We start from the raw sequence: 21,305 nt of genomic DNA on the forward strand, positions 1-21,305 counted from the left end.
TATTGAATTTCTTCCTGTTTACTTCAGACAATTTCTTCAGTTTTTCCATATCATGGTGAATTTTAATTCTATCCTCCAAAGCACTTGCAACCCCTCCCAGTTTGGTATCATCTGCAAACTTTATACGTTTACTCTGTCATTATCTAAATCATTGATGAAGATATTGCACAGAACTAGACCAGAACCGATTCCTGCGGGGCTCCACTCAATATGCCATTCCAGCTTGACTATTAACCACTGATAACTACTCTCTGGAAATAGTTTTCCAATCGGTTGTGCATCCACTTTATAGTCGCTCCATCGAAGCTGTATTTCCCTAATTTTTTTATGAGAAGATCATGGGAGACAGTATCAAAAGCCTTACTAAAGTCAAGATATACCATTCCCAACCACAAGGCTTGTTACCCTGTCAGAGAAAGCCATTAAGTTGGTTTGACATGGTTGATTCTTGACAAATCCATGCTGACTGTTACTTCTCACCTTATTATCTTCTAAAAGTGTTTGCAAAATGATTGCTTGATTATTTGCTCCATTATCTTTCCGGGTACTGAAGTTAAGCTGACTGATCTGCAATTCCCCAGGTTGTCCTTATTCCCCTTTTTTATAGATTGACACTATATTTACCCTCTTCCATTACTCTGGAATCTCTCCCATCTTCCATGAGTTTTCAAAGATAATATCTCCTCAGTCAGCTCCTTGAGTATTCTAGGATGTATTTCATCAGGCACTGCTGACTTAAAGACATCTAACTTGTCCATAGGTGCTGACATCTGCTGGCGCTGGTGGGTGCTCGACCTCCCCCCTGCTGCTCCCGCCCTGAATCCACCCCTGCCCTGCCCCCTCCCACCTCCATTCCAGCCCCTTCCCCAAAGTCCCCGCCCCCTCCCTGACCCTATTGGACTCCTTCCCCAAATCCCCGCCCCAGCCCTGCCTCTTCCCTGCCTCCTCCCCTGAGCATGCTGTGTTCCCACTCCTCCCCCCTCCCTCTCACAGCTTGTTACACCGTGAAACAAGCTGTTTTGTGGTGGCAAGCGCTGGGAGGAGAAGCGGGGATGTGGTGCACTCAGGGGAGGAGGCAGAGGTGAGATGAGCTGAGGCGGGGTGGGGAGCTTGGCAGAGCACCCACCAATTTTTCCCCCATGGGTGCTCCAGCCGCAGAGCACCCACGGAGTTGGCGCCTATGCACTTGTCTAAATGTTAACTTGTTCTTTCCCTATTTTAGCGTCAGATCCTATTTTAGCCTCATTTTCACTGGCATTCACTATGTTAGATATATAATCATTACTAACCTTTTTGGGGAAAAATGAAACAAAAGTCAATTAACTGCTGTGATTTACAATCAACACTCCTATTAATACACCCAGAATGATATCAGCCTTTTTTGCAGCTGCATCACATGGTTGACTTGTATTGCATTTGTGATCCACTATAATCCCCAGATCATTTTCAGCAGTACTACTACCTAGCCATTAATTCCCCATTTTCTAGTTGTACATTTGATTTTTCCTTCCTAAGTGAAGTACTTTGCACTTGTCTTTATTGAATTTCATCTTGTTGAGTTCAGACCAATTCTCCAATTTCTCAATGTTGTTTTGAATTCTAATCCTGTCCTCCAAAGCCCTCCCATCTTGGTGTCATCTGCAGATTTTATAAGCCTACTCCATTATCCAAGTCATTAATGAAAATATTGAATAGTAATAGAGCCAGGATGGGCCCACACAGGATCTACCCTCCCTGTTTGACAGTGAATTATTGATAACTGCTCTTTAAGTACTGTCTTTCAATCAGTTGTGTACCCACCTTATAGTAATTTCATCTAGACCACATTTCCATGATTTGTGTATAAGAATGCCATGTGGGACTGTCAAAAACAAGATATATAACATTTACCGCTTCCTCCCTATTCATTAGGCCAGTAACCCTGTAAAGGAAGGAAATTAGGTTGGTTTGGTATGATTTGTTCTTGACAAATCCATACTGGCTATTCTTCATAGCTCTATTCTATTTATTCATTTATTCATTTGTTCCAGTATCTTTCCAGGTATTGAAGTTAAGATGACTGGTTGATAATTGAAAGGGTCCTCTTTCCTACCCTTTTGAAAGATAGGTATTATGTTTGCTCTTCGCCAGTCTATTCATTAGGCCAGTAACCCTGTAAAGGAAGGAAATTAGGTTGGTTTGGTATGATTTGTTCTTGACAAATCCATACTGGCTATTCTTCATAGCTCTATTCTATTTATTCATTTATTCATTTGTTCCAGTATCTTTCCAGGTATTGAAGTTAAGATGATTGGTTGATAATTGAAAGGGTCCTCTTTCCTACCCTTTTGAAAGATAGGTATTATGTTTGCTCTTCGCCAGTCTTCTGAGACCTCATCCACCTTCCAAAGTTCTCAAAGATAACTGCTGGTGGTTCTGAGATTGTTTTTAGCTAATTAAGGAAGTACTCTAGGATGAATTCCATCAGGCCCTGCCAACTTGAATACATCTAAGTTATCTAAATAGTCTTTAACCTGTTCTTTCCCTATTTTGGCTTGAATTCCTTCTCCCTGTTGTTGATATTCATTGTCTTGAGTATCTAGTCACTGTTAATGTTATTAGTGAAAGCTGAAACAAAATAGGCATTAAACACCTCAGCTTTCTTGATGTCATCAGTTATTAGCTCTCCTTCCCTGCTAAGTAGAGGACCTATATTTTCCTTTTTTTCCCTCTTCTCCTAACGTATTTATTCCTCTTAACTACCTTTTATGTCCCTTGCGAGGTAGCCATTCAGATTTTGTTCCTACACACTTGTGCTATTCTTTTGTAGTCTTCCTTGGCAATTTGTCCTTGTTTCCATTTTTTGTTGGATTCCCTTTCGACTTTCAGGTTATAAAAGAGCTTCTGATGGAGCCATATTGGTCACTTACTATTTGTCCTATCTTTCCTTCACATCAAGATAGTTTGCAGTTATGCCTTTAATATTATCTCCTTGAGAAACTGCCAGCTCTCTGAGTTTGTTAAAGTCTGACTTTTTGAAATCCATTTTCCTTATTCTGCTGCTCTCACTCCTTCCCTTCCTTACAATCATGAAATCTAACATTTTATGATCAGTTCACCCAAATTGTCTTCCACCTTCAGATTTGCTACCAGTTCCTCCCTGTTGATCAGAATCAAATCTAAAATGGCTGTCCTCCTAGTTACTTCCTCTCCTGGATCTCCTTTCACAAACTGTTATAGAAGGTCAGAGTTGGCTATATTGGTTGCTATTTATCCTCAAAATATAATTCTCAACCAGAGCCAGTTTTACAACTTTTCCAAACATATGTGAGAAATGCCCACTAGTTTACAAGCATAATACAGACCTCTGAATACAGACATCCAATGAAGTGAGCTGTAGCTCACGAAAGCTTATGCTCAAATAAATTGGTTAGTCTCTAAGGTGCCACAAGTACTCCTTTTCTTTTTGCGAATACAGACTAACACAGCTCTGAATGAGACCTCTGAATGAGACCAGGTAGAGAACAGACATTATCATTTGGCAAGCGGCACCTACTAACAAATTCTTCCCGGCCTCCATAAAACACTATCTGATTAACAGACACTTTTCTTGCTAATACTTCAACCAGGATGTTTAGATATGAGGTTAACAGGTATACTTGGAGATACTTAGTGCTTTCATCCATAGTTCTCAAAGATATTTATAAGGTAAGTATCATTTTCCCCATTTTATAGAAGGGGAAACCTGAGGTACAGAGATTCAGATTAAACTGACCCAGATTTTCAGAAGTATTCACCAAATTTAGGTGCCTTAATTTTTGGTTGCCCAACTTGAGGCAGCTAGAGTCTCTTAGGGCCTGCTTTTAAAAAATGCTGAGCACCCACAACTTCAATTTACTGATGTGGCTTAAAGCTAGGCCACCCCGACAATGTATTTTACAATCTTTGTTCTTGCTATTTATTGTTGATACTGGTGATTTTTTTGGGACAGAAGGAGGACTTGATCTCATTGCACCTTGAAGAAATAAAAATAATTTTCAGTCAGAAAAATAAAGGTCAGTTTGGCTATATACCAGGTGCAGCAGGTTCAACCCTCTGATCTTCTAGTGGGTCTTTATCACATGCCAGATAGCAGCAGCACTTAACTCAGCACTTACATTAGGTCAGAGAATAGGTCATGTTATTCTAGCTTCTTCCTTTAATATTTTCAAACAACCCAACTATATATTGTTGATCATAAGACTGCTATGTTTTCAGTATTAAAATTCAGATGTCTGCCACTGTTGTTTCGTTCTCTCATTAATAAGTTTTGGCAAATGCATTGCCATCTGCTAAACTCAAACCATTAACTTGTAAAAATGCTGTAATGTCTTATACCTTTAGAGCACCGTAATAGACTGATACTGTATTCCAGTGAATCTAATCTTGTATTCCTACTCATTATGATCTGAATTAATTGTCTGCCTTGGAACATCATATGGTTCAGTAGCTCCCAGAGCTTGTTTACTACAGATTTGATACATTTACTTTCAATACTACTATTATAGATAGTTTCCCATTTCCAGTTGCTATATACCAAGGCAAATCTTATTTCCAGCACCCAGCCCAGCTGTCAGGCCTGGGTAAATGGGTCTCCACAGGGAGGGGAAGAGCTCTAGGAGGGGTCTGGGTCAGGAACATTGTTAATATTGGGCCCATGAAGTCAGACGTCATGATATGCAATGTGCTCTCACTGCTATCTGTTAAATATAGTTTAGTGAATTGCAGTGCTGGGTAAAGGTGCTGGATTAATAGCCTTGGAGACTGAGGTTTTATATTGACCAATAAAATAAATGTAGTAAAGGAAGTATGTGTGCAACCTGCTCCCCACTGCCTAACCAGTGTATTTCAACCACGACCTGGAGGGAATTCTGCAAGGGTGAGAGAAGGGTTCAGCCTCCATAATGAATTCAGTCCTTGGCTTCTGCTGTCACTGCCAAGATGCCTTTTTTCTATGAACTGGTGTCCATTAAGGAGTGACCAGGATTTCACATAAGGCCACCAGACAGAGAAATTCTGTTCGCTATCCACCAAGGCCCTGATTTTCTCTGTGCTGTATTGGTACTGTGCTCAGAGGCAGTAGGGGATGCAACATGCTTTCCCCAACATTGGGGGGTGAGCACACAGGGCAATGCCTTCCCCTTCCAGAGCAGATTAGAGCAGCCCTGATAGCTTTCCTGGCTGCCAAATGTTGTATGAGCATAGGTGATGTGCCACAGGTCACACCCTGAACCAGGGATAAACTGGGATTTGTACCTGAGTGGGGGGAGACTCTGACTTCAGATACCTTGGTTCCCTTAGTGCCTTGCAGGGCCAGATTTAGGGGCAGCCAACCCAGGCAACTGCCTTTGGTGCCAGGCTTCAGGGGCATTGGGCTCGGGGTTTTTGTTTAATGACTTTGATGCATGATTTGCATGCAAATTTATTGTCTTATGTGAAAGGGATAAATCATGCATGCAAATCATGCATCAAAGTCATGAAATGGGCTATAAATGCAACAAAAGTAAGGTATCCAAAAGTTTAACAAATGGAGGGGGCGCCATGTGGTCTAGGGTCAGCCCTGGTGCCTTGTTCAAACCACTAGGCATTGCTGCCTGTCTATGCAAATTATTGTATGCAGTGGTGGTGTAGCTGTGTAGGTTCCAGGATATTAGATTAATATTTTTTATTGGATCAACTTCTGTTGGTTAGAGAGACAGGCTTTTCAGCTTACACAGAGCGCTTCTTCAGGGAGAAACTGGAAAGCCTGTCACCCTCTCCATCAGAAGTTGGTCCAATACAAAATAATGCCTCATCCACATTGTCTCTATACAGTCTTCATTCAGTTATTAAGATTGATTTGAAGCAGGCTGGATTATGGTCTCTGATAGAGTGTGGGTGTATATATGTGTGTGTGTGTGGTGGGAGGGGGGTGGGGGAAAGGAAAATGCCATGCTGCTGGAGCGTCCAGGGGCGTCATTGTTCAACGGCAGTCTCAGAAAAGCCAGTTGTAGTTTGTCCGGAAGCCCATTCCACTTACAATAACATGGCCATGGGGTTTTTTTTACCTCGGGTTATTGTTCTTACTGGCACGCTCAGCATGTTGCCTGCAGCCCCTCATGTTCCTCATTACACCTTGTTCCTGTATTTCCCTTGGCTTTTAGCTGAACCCAGCGCATGGCAGCAATACATTTCCCCGCAATAAAAATCCACATTGGGGTCCTGTCCCTGATGGACTGGAGCAACCCAGCCAGCCTCTCTTGCTAGCCTCCTGCGGAAGATAAATGGATTGTCGGGCGACACCTAGTGGTGCAGAGCTACTCTCACACCGGGAAGTTACAGAGAGGGAGTGCCGCGGAGACAGAGACTGGGGCAGCAGAGAGCTCGTTTCCTTCTGACACTGGATGTTCCTCATCAGTTTTCACGCCACACAAGCCCTGTACTGTATTCGAGGAAAACAGGGGAAAGGACGATGGCACCACCATTTCTGGGTGATACCTGCCTGGGATTTTAACCTTATCCCTCCTGGCACATCAAAAAGCAGCCTTTGCCAAGGTTCCCAGAAACGACTTCATTGCTCCTTGCTAGCCGGACAGGTGCAGGCAAGTGCAGTTCAATGCGGGCTTGGGGATTTCTTCAGCACGATCACGAAGTGTATATGCTCTAAATGCCTACAGTACAGAGAACTCTTGCAACTTCTTATGTGATGCATTTGCACAAAGGGAGAATTCCTCATTTAAGATGGGTAATAAGCAAACGATATTTACTGATGAACAGCTAGATGCCTATCAGGTAAGATTCCTAAGTTTGCATTAAGGGGGTGATCTGAATATGCTGCTCTGGTTTTTGATGTATGATCCAACTTAGCTTGTAGGGACATGTTTATACTTTACTGTCTCTCTCCCTCACCTCTTATACCTGTTAATTAGATAATTAGTGTGTGTTTGCGCATGCAAATAAGTCCAGTCCCCTATCCTGGTGCAAAAAGAACTCTTCCCCTCCACCAGGAAGGGGAATCAAATCCCAGACACGGAAGACGAGGAAACAGAGATTAAAGTTTGTGACCACTGTGATAAATGGGAGGTTTTAGAGTGATCCTTGCATTTAGCATGTTTTATAGAAGAGATTGTATCAATCAGACACACTTGCACTTCATGTCCCTGATCCCTTCAGTGGCAAGGAAATTTATAGACAGGTCAGTTTCATGTCTCCTAACAACTATGTACTGCACTCACTGCTCTTCAAAGACGTAGAGAGGTGTTTCAGTTTCAATCCATTAGATATGGTTGCCCTAGGTTTGCTCACACTTCTGGGTGGAGATTGTCCTCCCCCTGACAAAGAGAGATCTGCATTTTGGGAACAGCACTCTCCAGAAGTGACAGGTTTTTTATATCTCTTTGAATACAACATGTCACCTCTGTTGCATTTTTTCTCTGCCCACCAAAGTCTTTCCCCATCTCCATTCTCAACATCTCAGCACACTGCAGAGGTGCCTGAAGCAGGGTGGGGAGCTGCCTGCAGTAGCTGGCATCTTGCACAAATCCAAGAGAATAAAAGATGACAAAATGTAAAATAGGAGAAAGCAGAGAAAAGAGGGAGCTATATAACTATCCCGAGAGGTATAGGGGGCTGGCTGCTCTGTTCTCTTCCACAAAGCATTAAATGACAGTAGAGTGAATAGTGCAGTAAATAACATTGCAACATTCAGCTTCTCTCCTGACCCAGGACCTGATCTAAAGTCAATAGTCTTTTCACTAGCCTCAGTGGGCTTTGAATCAGGCTTTAAAATGGAATGCCTAATTTCAGAAACTAGATTTATTTAGGTTTCAGAGTAACAGCCGTGTTAGTCTGTATTCGCAAAAAGAAAAGGAGTACTTGTGGCACCTGTGGCACAAGTTTATTTATTTAACTTATTTATTTAAGATTTATTTAGAACAACCCCAGATGGGGACATTCTCAGATTTCTTAATATTTAACAAATACTGAAGTAGGCAAAAGGCAATGCTCTTCTATACTTTGCCTGTTACTTCTCACCTTAAAACAGCTCTCCTATGATGAAAACAGGATAGTTTCATAATACAATATAAGAATAAATACATTCACACACGATCCAATATGCTGACTGGATTCCTCCCTTTCATAATGTCACAGACATGTGCTTTGTCATGTTCATATAGTGATCACAAGCAGCATGCGGGAAAGGCTCATTTAACCTTACTTAGTTGCTGATCTCACCGCAACCTGCCATCGGTTATTGTAGTACATTCTGTAACCTCCGCAAGCTTAACCAAGGTTATGTTTATAGCAATGCTCAACATGTTGTGGAGAGGGAAATCAGAGATCTGTAAAACACCCAAATGTCTATATTCCTACTACCAATAAAAGTGAACACAGAGCGGAGACCCAGCTGCAGTAAAACAAAACAAGATCTGAATGTAATTAACATTAACATCTTGGCACAAGCTGGCAAATGTTAGAGCTGAAATGCCATCCTTAATTCATTACACTTCATCTTGAATTTGCAGCCCATACCTTTCATAACATCGGGAAATTTATCTCAGACCCTTGCAGTAGCTAGGCACAATGGGTTGAGTTAGCCTATGGAATTTCTCTTCTGCAGGAGGTCATAAAATTAATTAGAGTCACTGGATTTTTAAAAGGGCTGGATAATTTTATGACCAGTAATAACATTTGTTTTTATGCATGTTAAGATAAGGGCAATTGAATTTCATGCTTCAGGACATCAGCTAATCACCCCATGGGTCAGGAAGGAATATTACCCACATACACTGTGCAGGCAAAGTGGCAAAGTAGGCAAAGTGTTTTACTGCTTATTTGCCTTCTCTGGAGCATCAATTATTGTACATTGATGGCAGCATAAGTGAAGGAGCAGGAGACCCTATCCTGCTTATCTCACACAAGCAGTCCCATTGAGGGTAGCAGGGCTACCTGCATGAGTAAGGCAAACAAGATTTAGCCTAAGGATGGAGTTTCAGCCTTTTTCTTTGAATATCCCAACTTGGGTAAGTTAATTGCAGTTTCCAGTTTACTCAAGCAAAAAAGCTAAAATCCCCCTGTGCTGGTTATTCCCATCTGTGGGTGAAGGACTTCTGTGATACCCACCTCAGAGCTTCCTTTCCATTCTTCTTTGAGGGCAGATTCAGGGATCAATGTTTGGATCCTCTAGATATGTAAGGATTTTGGAAGCACCATTATAGCCCTGGGGCATCTGCACCAAGTCTCTTTCTTCCACACTGCATGTGTTCTCCCACTCTTCACCCTGGCTTCCTGCTGACCCTAGACCCCTGAACCACAGGAGCCATGTGGAGTGTTCCACAGAGATGAGGAAGAGGTGACATAACTCCCTACATACTCCAGAGTAATACCATTGAAGCTGAAGATTTACACCAGCATAAGTAGGACAAGATGTGACCAAGAGTATGTAGTAAGTTATGGTGTTTTTCTGTCATGTACTTAGCAGTGGCCCCCTGGCTGCAGTAACTTACATGTGATGTTGTGTAGGTTTGGGGAGGTGGAGAATAGGCTGGAGACCTGCTAACCCACCTGCCCCCTTTCCACCATTGAAATTCTTCAAGGGTGTCTCTGTTGTGCTGGAGGAAGGGGAGCATAGAGCACTGGGCCCACAGCTGTTTAAAATATGGACTTTCCATTGTTTGGAAACAATGGGTGGGAAATTCAAAGGGGCCTAAGAGAGCTAGGATGCCAAATCCATTGAGTCTAGGACTTCCAGATCTAAATTAAAAGAGCCTCGATCATTTTTGCTAAAGGACCAATTCCTTATAGTATATGGTGTATATAGATTAGAGTACACTTGATATGCACCTGTGTGCATGTAACTCACAGATGGTCTTTATGAAAGAGAACTCACCTCAGCAACATCAGGATTGTGAATTAAAAACATTACTCATGAAATGTAAAAACGTTTAAAATGGACCTTGCAGTTTGATCAATCCTTATTTTGCACTTTTGGTAATTGGAATTAGGTAGCTTCCCCCTGCCCGCTTATATCTGTCTAGGCATTTGTACCATACTCATCACAGTGGCATCTGAATGACTCCTTGGCAACCGAGACATGGCCTTTTTATACATGGTACTTCAATAGATCTATACCATATAGGCTTAAGGAGTTGGTCTTTTAGCTCTTGCATTTAGACCCAGAAATTTTGGGTTCAATCATCCACAAGATGATCCTTGTGTCATTACACTATATAATGTATTTTAAGGAGAGGTTTTTGTAAGTCTGGAGATGAATATTTGACTGAAACTGTTTGTAAGAGAGCTATGTAGTGAGACTTGATCATATTTAAACCCTCTCCATCTCTTATTTTAGTGAAAGATGGAGGCAAATTAACCATCAAAATTCTACAAAGCTACAAATCTAATACCTTCTCCTATCATTTGGCAGCCTTTATTCCCTTAGTGTAGCGCACCAGTTGACAGCTCTTTAAATAAGCACATTGAAAAGCTTTGGAAATTCAAAGGAAATGGGCTTTTGCACAGATTGGTTTCCCAGCAGAACTTTATGTCAGTTAAAAACTATATACTAGTAGGAAAACAAATCCTACCAGGGCTCTCTGCTTTCTACTGCCATTTCCCTATGCTCAGGTTAGTGAAATCATTTTAACATACAAATGCAAAATAGAAGTAATGTCTGGAGGAGAAAAGAGTAAACATTAATCAATAGAAAAGAAACATTTCTCTAACAGTGTATTTTAAGATTGAGCTTTTAAAAGCTTCTTAAGGAGCAGTGAACACGCAATTTCCATTCAAATTAAACTCCTGGTGGCTTTGAAAATCCCATTCTCTGTGTCTAACAGCCAGATTTGGTCACCCTTACTCACACTGAGTATTACGTACCTGACATGACTTTGTGGGTGCCCCCATGATTTCATTCAGACCATTTGTGGGCAGTTGTCTACACATGCAAGCTCTTCCAGAATAAGGTAGGGTTTGAATTTAAAGCAGAGTAGCTATTCCAGAACACTTCCACTTTTTACAGCTAATTTGGAAAAGGGCACTCTTATTCTGGAATAAGAGTATCCACACATGGAGTTATTTTAGAATAGCCCTATTTTAGATAAGCCCTAAAATAAGCATGTGAGGAGTTCCAGTGTCTTCACTGGAGTCAGACTATATATATATATATATATATATATATATGCTTATAGGGTTATGCTTATTCCTGGGTACTCTGTCTTGTTCTAGGAGGAGAGCATGTTCTAATGATGAGACTAGGGGATTGAAATTTAGAACTCCTGAGTTCTATTTATAGTTCCACAAGAAAAATATGTTCCAGCATTTAGAGCAAGGGACTAAAGTTAGGACTCTGGGGTATTTTTTTTTTTTTAATCTGTAGGTATCATAAAAGTAAGTATGCAGAAGTAGCCCAATTTTACTGAAATCATATCCAAGCCTATAGATTTGGCATATTCTTTTTGAGAAGCAGTATGGCTCAATGCAGTGGCTCTCAACCTTTCCAGACCAATGTACCCCAGTTAGGAGTATGGTTTGTCTTGCATATCCCTAAGTTTCATCTCACTTAAAAACTACTTGCTTACAAAATCAGACATAAAAATACAAAAGTGTCACAAAACACTATTACTGAAAAATGGCTTACTTTCTCATTTTTACTATATAATTATAAAATAAATCAATTGGAATATAAATATTGTACTTACATTTCAGTGTATAGTCCATAGAGCAATATAAACAAGTCATCGGCTGTATGAAATTTTAGTTTGTACTGACTTCACTAGTGCTTTTTATTTAGCCTGTTGTAAAACTAGGCAAATATCTAGATGAGGTGATGTATCCCCTGGAAGACCTCTGCATATCCCTGGGGGTACACGTACCCCTGGTTGAGAACCTCTGGCTTAATGAATGAGAGTTTGGTGTGCTATATTAGAGATCTTGTTTCTAATCCTAGCTCTGCCAGAGCTAATCTATAAAATTGTGGAAATGATACTTGGTTCCCTCATTGCATAGGGGAATGAGGCCTTGCCCAGTAGTAAGGGTTGTATAGTGCAGAGGGTGGGATTGGAGCTCTTGGCTGCCTGGCTCTCAGTCTATGCACTTTTTCCTAGGCCAAAGGGCATTTTGGTGAGAACAGTAGGAGCAGGCACCCTTTTGCCAGTGTTCTGAGCATTTAGAATTCTGTGTTCACTTTGAAGAGCTGTGGGATGCTCATTATGGCCTGAGAACATGTACAGTACAGCCAGGTAGGAGATCAAATTGTACCAGAAACTTGTGCATATGCATATGCACAAATGATGATTTTCTGTGGCTTAGATTTTGGCTAAATCTAGATAGATTTTCATAGGGGCAGCAAAAGGCACCTCTCTGACCTCAGGACTATTGCTCTACTGCAATTCAACTTCCTGCTGCAACCTTGTCTCAACCTTGTGCACCCAGAAAAGGGTGGCTGTAATTTATCCCTTAAAGCACAAGATGGCTATTAATCCTCCCATGAGAATGGAAGAGAGCCCCTCCCCCCTTTCTCTTAATCTTCTGCCCTCAAAAAACCTCTTTAAAAAATCATCCAAATTAGGGTTAAATTTAAGAATTGATCGCCTATGCTGAAAAGCCAGTACTTCACCCTTGCTAATTAAGGCAACACATAATACTACTTGGAACAAATTTTAGATTCTGAGCACATTTGAACAGACTCAGACTCTTGACATTTAGGCCTAGTGTTCAGTGTAAAGGTGATGGGGTATGAGGGAAGGAGAATCCTGAAGAGTTAATTGGACTGTGGTTGGTTTATGACCAAAAGAAGCTCATTATATTTCTACTGCCCCAGTCAGGTAAACAGAAAAAAGAAATTTAATGGTGAAGGTGCATTAGTAGATAAAGTACACCTTTGCTTATATGACATCTAACTTCTAAGGACATCAATGACCCTTCAACAGACATCTAATTAGCTTTTATTTTTAAGGCCATTGGCACATCATAAATGGAACGTTAGATCTACATAAAAGGAGGAGACATTATCTCAGTGGCTAAAACATGTAACATTGTGCATTTCCTACTTGGAGAGCAGGATCTTAGTTCCAGAAGCTTTCACACACAGAGAGCACCTCTAGTAGGTTGAAGGTAGTTCAGCCATCTGTATAACAGTGGGGATCAAAAAGGAAGGGAATATTTTGGCTGGGGTCATGGGGATAAACTCTTGAGGGCAAATCCTCAGTTTGCGCAAATTGTTTTAACTTGGTTTACTATGGACATTTACACCAGCTGAGGATCTGGCCCCTGCTTTTATGAAAAATGCCATGGGAGCATCAATACCCATGCAGCATAGACAGGTGTGTGGTTGTTAAGGTTTGATCAGGAAGACTCACATGCAGTAATGTACATGGTAGTAAATGTTCTATCTCTTAGAAAGATGGGGTGATTCTACTGGGATTTGAACTTCTAGTTTGAGGGAGGATAGGTAGTGCCAATCTAATACATAGACCACTAAACCCATATCTCTCCCAGCCCCATCCACCCTCCACTATAAAGGAGGTAATATAAAGTGCTAGTTTACTACTTATTCTTTCTCATTATATAATCTTCTGTATGAATGAAATTGCCAGATGAAAATCAGATGATTCACCTCCATGTTTATCCTGGCCAAAAGTCTTTAATTAAATTGGAATTAAATTGCCAGAGTTCCAGCCACTACAAAATGTAATAAAATTATTTACTATATGCCAGGTGGGATCAGCCAATCTTCTCAAATGCAAAACACTTTTTAGACCTTGGGCTTACATTTGAACATGCAGTCCTGAAATGAGTTTATAGACAGCATGTTACTTAAAGTGCCTATATAAAGGGATGATGCCTTTGTTACTAGAGAGAAGCTTGAACCAAAATCCAGGATGCGAACATCCTTGAAGTTTCTGTGATGGAACAAACCAAAACTGCAGCTATCAACATGCCTAAACTTTGGGGTAGTTTTAATCTTATCCACACTTTGCAACTTGTCAAAGCCAGAGTCCATAGTCAGGAGCCAGAGCCAGGGGTCAAAACCTGAGGTCAGAAAGTGGAGCAAGTAGAGTATTAGGCAAGGAAAGGCTCAAGGCAGGGACAGGACCATGGCAAGATTAGGTGCAAGGCAGGAGCAGCAGGAGCAAGGTAGCACAGGAGCAGGTACAGTGGTGGGCATAAGTGTTGAGAAGGTAGCAAGCTGCTGCTCTTGCTGGCTTAAGAGCCACCCTGCTGGCCTCAGCAGCCAATCAGGTTGCATGGCTAATCAGACTGGTGTTGCAGGCCAGCTGTACTGATGAGGCTGCCTGGAGACTAGTTTTGCTACAGGCCTTAATTCCTGATGGTTACATTGATGGCATTTTCATCCTCTGGACAGACAACCTACACTCCTTCATAGATTTCCACCACAACTTCAACCACCACCACCACCACCACCACCCAGCCATTAAAATTTCTCTAGAACATTCTCACATCAGCATCAACTTCCTGGACTCCATGATCAGCTTCAGTAATGGAACCCTACAGACAACTATATATAAGAAACCCACGGATCATCACACCTACCTTCACAGATCCAGTAACCACCCCAAACACACCAAGAAATCTGTTCTCTACAGCCAGGCACTCAAGTACCACAGAATATGCTCCAACAAGAAGATCTGGAATATACATCTTAGTTCACCTAAAAACACCTTCACCCAACAAGGACACTCCACCAGAGAAATAGGTCATCACATCATAGAACAGGCACACAAATACCCTGAGAGAACCTGCTTCAATACAAAAATAAAAGTCCCTCCAGTCGCACACCTTTTGTTGTCACCTGGAACCTATACGGTATATCATCAAACAATTACAACCCACACTTGATGGGGACCACATCCTAAAAGACATCTTTCCTAAACCCCCTCTTCTGGTCTTCAAATAATCCCTCCAACCTCTCCAGGCTCATCTCTAGAAGCAAGCTCCCCACAGACCAAGACTCACAAACTGAAACTGGCACCAGACCCTGACAGAAGAACAGATACAAAACCTGTAGCCATATCTCCACTGCTATGATGATGCAATACCCCCCACAGCACACCTTTAAGATCCATGAGTCTACAGATGCATATCACAGAATGTGGTGTGTAGTAGGAAGAGGGCCTGAAACATAAGCCCTTGTATCAGAGGCCTAGTATGAGGCCTGAGGCCTGGACTAAAATAGTGGTCAAAGCTTTGCTAATTTAAAGCAAAGTCAGGCTATGACTAGAGGCAGGGCTTGCTCACAGAACCTGGCGAGAACAGGGCCAATATTGCAAAAACACACATATCATAGAATATCAGGATTGGAAGGGACCTCAGGAGGTCATCTAGTCCAACCCCCTGCTCAAAGCAGGACCAATCCCCAATTTTTGCCCCAAATGGCCTCCTCAAGGATTGAACTCACAACCCTAGGTTTAGCAGGCCAATGCTCTTTCCTAAGTAGTGCTAGGCACAAGAATACACATGCACACACATTCCAGAGGATGGTACCAGAACACTTCAATACCAACACATTTCCCAAAGATAACAGGAACAGGCTGACCCATCCTAAAGATAAGGTCAGGAGGACAGCGTGATGGATATAGATGTTTTTGATTGAACCAACAAATACAAGGTAATGGGTGGCACCTAGCCCCATCAGAGGGGCAATAAGTAACTTGTTTGTATCGGTGTATAAAGAGGTACCTCAGAGGGAGTGTCTGTGGCCAGCTGAGGGGGGAATGGAAAGTCCCACCATTCACTGAGCTGTTTCCATTGTCACGGGCATACATGTGCTAGTATAACTATAGGCATTGATCTGGGGAGCTAGGACTGTGCTTCGTTGACAATAAACCTGACCAAGTGCCTTCATACCTTAACAGATCTTGTGGTCCTTGGGTGGTTCACTAAAGGTCTGCTGTGCCAGCTACCAGCACAGAGCTGGGACGGCACACAGAGGGAGCACACACAGCCAAACATCTAACAACATGGTGTATTTCTTCCAATTCACTAAATGCCCCAATAACAACTATCTGGTTGAAACAAGACAATCACTCTTGAATGAACTTACATAGAAAAATGATAAAGGACAAAAATATCTTATCGCTTGTGGGTGAACACTTTTCACAAAGTGATCACTCTATGTCTGACCTCTCAGTCCTCATCCTCAAAGGAAACCTGCACACCTTCAAAGGACAAGCCTGAGAGCTTAAATTCACAACTTTGCTAGATACTAAAAATCATGGACTGAACAGAGTCACTGGATTTATGGCTTCTTACAATAATCTGTAAAGCACTTAACCCCCCCCCCCCACTGCCTTTTTCCCCCTTCCCTCCCTCCCATGACTGGTGAGATGTTAATGGGTCACTTCACCTTGAATGGTCCCTTGAAATATGTTAACTACATATGCTAAACAATCTGTTCTACCTTGTATATAGCTGTGATGCTCTAAGTACATTTCCCAAACCTGAAGAAGAGCTCCCTGTAGCTCAAAAGCTTGTCTCTGTCTCCAACAGAAGTTGGTCCAATAAAAGATTTTACCTCACCCACCTTGCCTCTCTATACCACTGTAAGACCCCATTGGTATTATAAAAATAATCACGTTCAGAATTGGCTGAGGGACATTGTCATGGCCCACCCTTTTTATAACCAGGGATGGTTTTTTTCCTGGGTCCACTGTGGAGAGCCATGTAAAGGATGGGTTCTCAATCTGGGGATCAGCACCACCACCTCTGGATAGCCAGTTGGGGAGTCCTGAAATATTTTTCTTTTTAACCTGGGGTCACAGCCTGGCAAAGGTTGAGATTCACTTATGGAAAGGACCCAGGGGAATGGAGAGCCTATCTTAGGAAAGGAGACTAAAAGAGCTTGGCATGTTTAGCCTAGCAAATTGAAGGCTGAGAGGGGATATGATTACTGTCTATAAATACGTTGTGTGTGTGTGGGGAGGGGTGTAAACACCAGGGAGTGAGAAGAGATATGTAAACTAAAGGACACTGATGGCACAAGAACAAATGGATATAAACTGGCCATGAATAAATTCAGGGTGCGAATTAAAATAAGGTTTCTAACCATCAGAAGAGTGAGGTTCTGGAAGAGCTTCCCAACAGGAGTAGTGGGGGCAAACATCCTAACTAGTTTTAAGATTGAACTTGATAAATTAGTGAGCAGGATTATGTGACAGGGTTGCCTACAATAGTAGAGGACTCAACATGATGACCCTGGAAGTCCCTTCCAATCCTATGTCCTATGTCACTATGTTTTAGCCTTTGGCTCTAGCAGGATTAAAACATGGCTCCCTAACATGATTCAACCATGCTTTTTTCTGTCACCACGCTCAAAAAGAAACTGTTATAAAATAGCTGGTCCACCACTGTGTTTCCAAATCTTCTTTAAATGTGTTTATTTCTAGAATGTAGAGCAGCTTAACTCATTCTTAAAAGGTAATTTTGTCTTTTTCATCCACTTGCACATAAATCCCACATTAGCTCACTCATTAAATAACAGTTTCCATTGCTTTCCTGAGTCTATATAATTACAGGAAGATTGCTAGTGACAGCATCACATTTATTTGTCAAACTACACCAGCCATTCGTTGGTAAATGAAGTGTCTTTAAACGATACCTTGACAGTAGGTGTTACATGTGCTGGAATTAATGAAGACTTAACCAGCTGGCTCTTATTTCACTTTGTGCAGTTCCAGACAATGTGACATCACTGTCAACAGCTCACAAGGAGCCCTCCGATTGTGCCCCTGTAACAATATTCTGTTACACAATATGCGAAAGGAGGAGCGGCCTCTCCTACCACTTCATATAGAGAGGAGCAAGACAACTTAATAATTGATGGGAGCAGGCGTGATCGCCTATCTGGAAACCTGAGACAACCTAGAGGATGCTGCTTCAACCAGCTATGATGGATCTGTTTTGCCCTTCCTGGAAGGAACAGGCAGTTGGCCAAAATGATTCTCAGTGCAGGAATTAAATGATTTTTCTTCAGAGATCTAAAGAGCAAGAGTATTTGCTTCCCCCACCTGCTCTAATCAGGACATCTAACAGGTCAAACATTATTACCTTGTCACTAACTGACTGTGGAAAATGCAATATATTTTTACATTATTTACATTAAAAGGAAAATAATTAAGGGCCAAATCCTCGTGCCAGCCTGATTAAACTGGGCAAGTGCTGGGCACAGGAGTATGGTGGGGTGGAGCAGGAGGTATCCTCCTGCCAGGCCATGGAGCTGCGCTGCTGAGGCTCAGCTCCCTTCACGTGCCTTGGCAACAGACTGGAAGACCAGAGGATGCCCATTCCCTGTGTTTGCTCCCCAAACATTGCCCGTAACCTCTTGTCCAGGAGAACCGTGCCAATTCTGCTACCAGGGAACCCTTCCCAGCTGTGGAGGCTGGGGTGGGATTTTCTCCAAGTGAATAACATTATAGACCAATCAGCCTAATTTTGATACCTGGAAAGATACTGGAACACATTAATAAACAATAAATTTGTAAGCACCTAGAGTCGAATAGTGAACAGCCAGCATGGATTTATCAAGAACAAATCATGCCAAACCAACCTAATATCCTCCTTTGACAGGGTTGCTGGCCTTGTGGATGAAGGGAAGCTGTGATATATTTTGTAGATGTGATATATTTTGATTTTAGTAAGGCTTTTGACAGTCCCACATAACATTCTCATAAGCAAACTAGGGAAACGTGGTCTCAATGAATTTGCTATGAGTCTATGCTGGAGGAAGGCGCTGGATTAACAGAGCTGGTGAAGAGGAATTTTCTCTTTATCCACAGAACTGCATACTGCAGTATGGACAGTGGCAGGTTATGCTTCCCCACAGTGCCTGACAATGTAGCTCATCCTTCACCTCATGTTGGATCCTGCAAGGTGCTGAGCAGTCTGGCCTCAATCCAGTAAAACACTTAGACGCGTGCTTAGCAAGTGTATTGATAGATCCAGGCCAGAGTGCTCAGAACCTCACAGGACTGAATCCCTGGGGAGCTTGCTGATCTAGGTGTGAATTTTCCATGGTCTGGTCAGTTGTTAGCCATTACTGAGACCTCCACCAAGGGCATCAACTAGAAGCAATAATGATGATGAGCTTTTTGCGGTATGGTCGGAAGTGCCAATCCTCAGAAAAAACAACAACCCCATTCATATGAATGTTTGTAAACAGTGACTAAAAAAAGAAACAGACATGGTTGAACCAGACAGCACTCAGAATCGCCATGAGGTCTGGGTGCTGTGCTTGGTCGTAGTCAGCCAGCTCTGTTTTGAACTTTAGTAAATTATTTCCAGCTATGCAATGGCTTGTCTCTCCTAATACCATTGGGAAACTGGATTAATTTGTAAGCTCATTGGAGGGGGCTCTTCTTTTTGTTCTGTGTTTGTACAGTGCCTACGACAATGGAGTCCTGATCCATCACTGGGGCTCTTAAGTACTACCACAATATAAATAAGTATTAATAATAATAGTTTGCTATTTAGATTGCTGTATATATTTTGCAGTAAAATTTTAAAAGTTAAAAGACAGATTCCCCCAAGTCCATTTACTGCATGTTTTTGGCACAGAGCTCTTCTTATTGGCCTTAGTCCCCTTTCTAGTCTGGTCATCTCACAATTCTGGGGCTAGCTTGAGCAATGCCACACATAGCATGTATAGCAGACATGATATGTTTTCTGATGTTTCAGTCCATCAATAAATAAAACCCTTCTGACAGTCATATCCTCAGTTATAGGTCAGTTATTTTACAGCCTACATTTCCTGACACCTCATTAAAAAGAAAAGGAGGACTTGTGGCACCTTAGAGACTAACAAATTTAAGCTTTCGTGAGCTACAGCTCCCTTCATCGGATGCATTCAGTGGAAAATACAGTGGGGAGAGTTATATACACAGAGAACATGAAACCATGCGTGTTACCATACACACTGTAAGGAGAGTGATCACTTACGATGAGCTAATACCAGCAGGAGAGCGGGGGGTGGGCGGGGTGAGAAAACCTTTTGTAGTGATAATCAAGGTGGGCCATTTCCAGCAGTTGACAAGAATGTCTGAGGAACACTTGCAGGGCAGGGGGGGAATAAACATGGGGAAATAGTTTTACTTTGTGTAATGACCCATCCACTCCCAGTCTTTATTCAAGCCTAAGTTAATTGTATCCAGTTTGCAAATTAATTCCAATTCAGCAGTCTCTCGCTGGATTCTGATTTTTGAAGACTTTTTGTTGTAATATTGCGACTTTTAGGTCTGTAATCGAGTGACCAGAGAGATTGAAGTGTTCTCTGACTGGGTTTTGAATGTTATAATTCTTGACATCTGATTTGTGTCCATTTATTCTTTTACGTAGAGACTGTTCAGTTTGACCAACGTACATGGCGGAGGGGCATTGCTGGCACATGAGGGCATATATCACATTGGTAGATGTGCAGGTGAACGAGCCTCTGATAGTGTGGCTGATGTGATTAGGCCCTATGATGGTGTCCCCTGAATAGATATGTGGGCACAGTTGGCAACAGGTTTTGTTGCAAGGATAGGTTCCTGGGTTAGTGGTTCTGTTGTGTGGTTGCTGGTGAGTATTTGCTTCAGGTTGGGGGGCTGTCTGTAAGCAAGGACTGGCCTGTCCCCCAAGATCTGTGAGAGTGATGGGTCATCCTTCAGGATAGGTTGTAGATCCTTGATGATGCATTGGAGAGGTTTTAGTTTGGGGCTGAAGGTGATGGCTAGTGGCGTTCTGTTATTTTCTTTGTTGGTGACTTCTGGGTACTCTTCTGGCTCTGTCAATCTGTTTTTTCACTTCAGCAGGTGGGTATTGTAGTTGTAAGAATGCCTGATAGAGATCTTGTAGGTGTTTGTCTCTGTCTGAGGGGTTGGAGCAAATGCTGTTGTATCGTAGAGCTTGGCTGTAGACAATGGATCGTGTGGTGTGATCCGGGTGAAAGCTGGAGGAATGTAGGTAGGAATAGCGGTCAGTAGGTTTCCGGTATAGGGTGGTGTTTATGTGACCATCGCTTATTAGCACCTTAGTGTCCAGGAAGCGGATCTCTTGTGTGGACTGGTCCAGGCTCAGGTTGATGGTGGGATGGAAATTGTTGAAATCATGGTGGAATTCCTCAAGGGCTTCTTTTCCATGGGTCCAGATGATGAAGATGTCATCAATATAGTGCAAGTAGAGTAGGGGTATTAGGGGACGAGAGCTGAAGAAGCATTGTTCTAAGTCATCCATAAAAATGTTGGCATACTGTGGGGCCATGTGGGTACCCATAGAAGTGTCGCTGACTTGAAGGTATATATTGTCCCCAAATGTGA

The 21,305-nt window shown here is 42.1% G+C and overlaps 1 protein-coding gene across 1 annotated transcript in view; it reads left to right on the plus strand.

Annotated features, from left to right (window-relative positions):
* Positions 1 to 6,230: 6,230 nt before the first annotated feature.
* The window catches only part of CIB2 (calcium and integrin binding family member 2), a 106,742-nt gene continuing 91,667 nt past the window's right edge, over positions 6,231 to 21,305 (plus strand). The window contains exon 1 of the mRNA XM_084641336.1: positions 6,231 to 6,789. Within this exon, the coding sequence (XP_084497462.1) occupies positions 6,739 to 6,789 (51 nt within the window). The 5' untranslated portion in view covers positions 6,231 to 6,738. The remainder of the gene's footprint in view (positions 6,790 to 21,305) is intronic.

This window comes from Lepidochelys olivacea (assembly GCF_965140295.1).
Source record: "Lepidochelys olivacea isolate rLepOli2 genome assembly, chromosome: 10".
Classification (NCBI taxonomy): domain Eukaryota; kingdom Metazoa; phylum Chordata; order Testudines; family Cheloniidae; genus Lepidochelys; species Lepidochelys olivacea.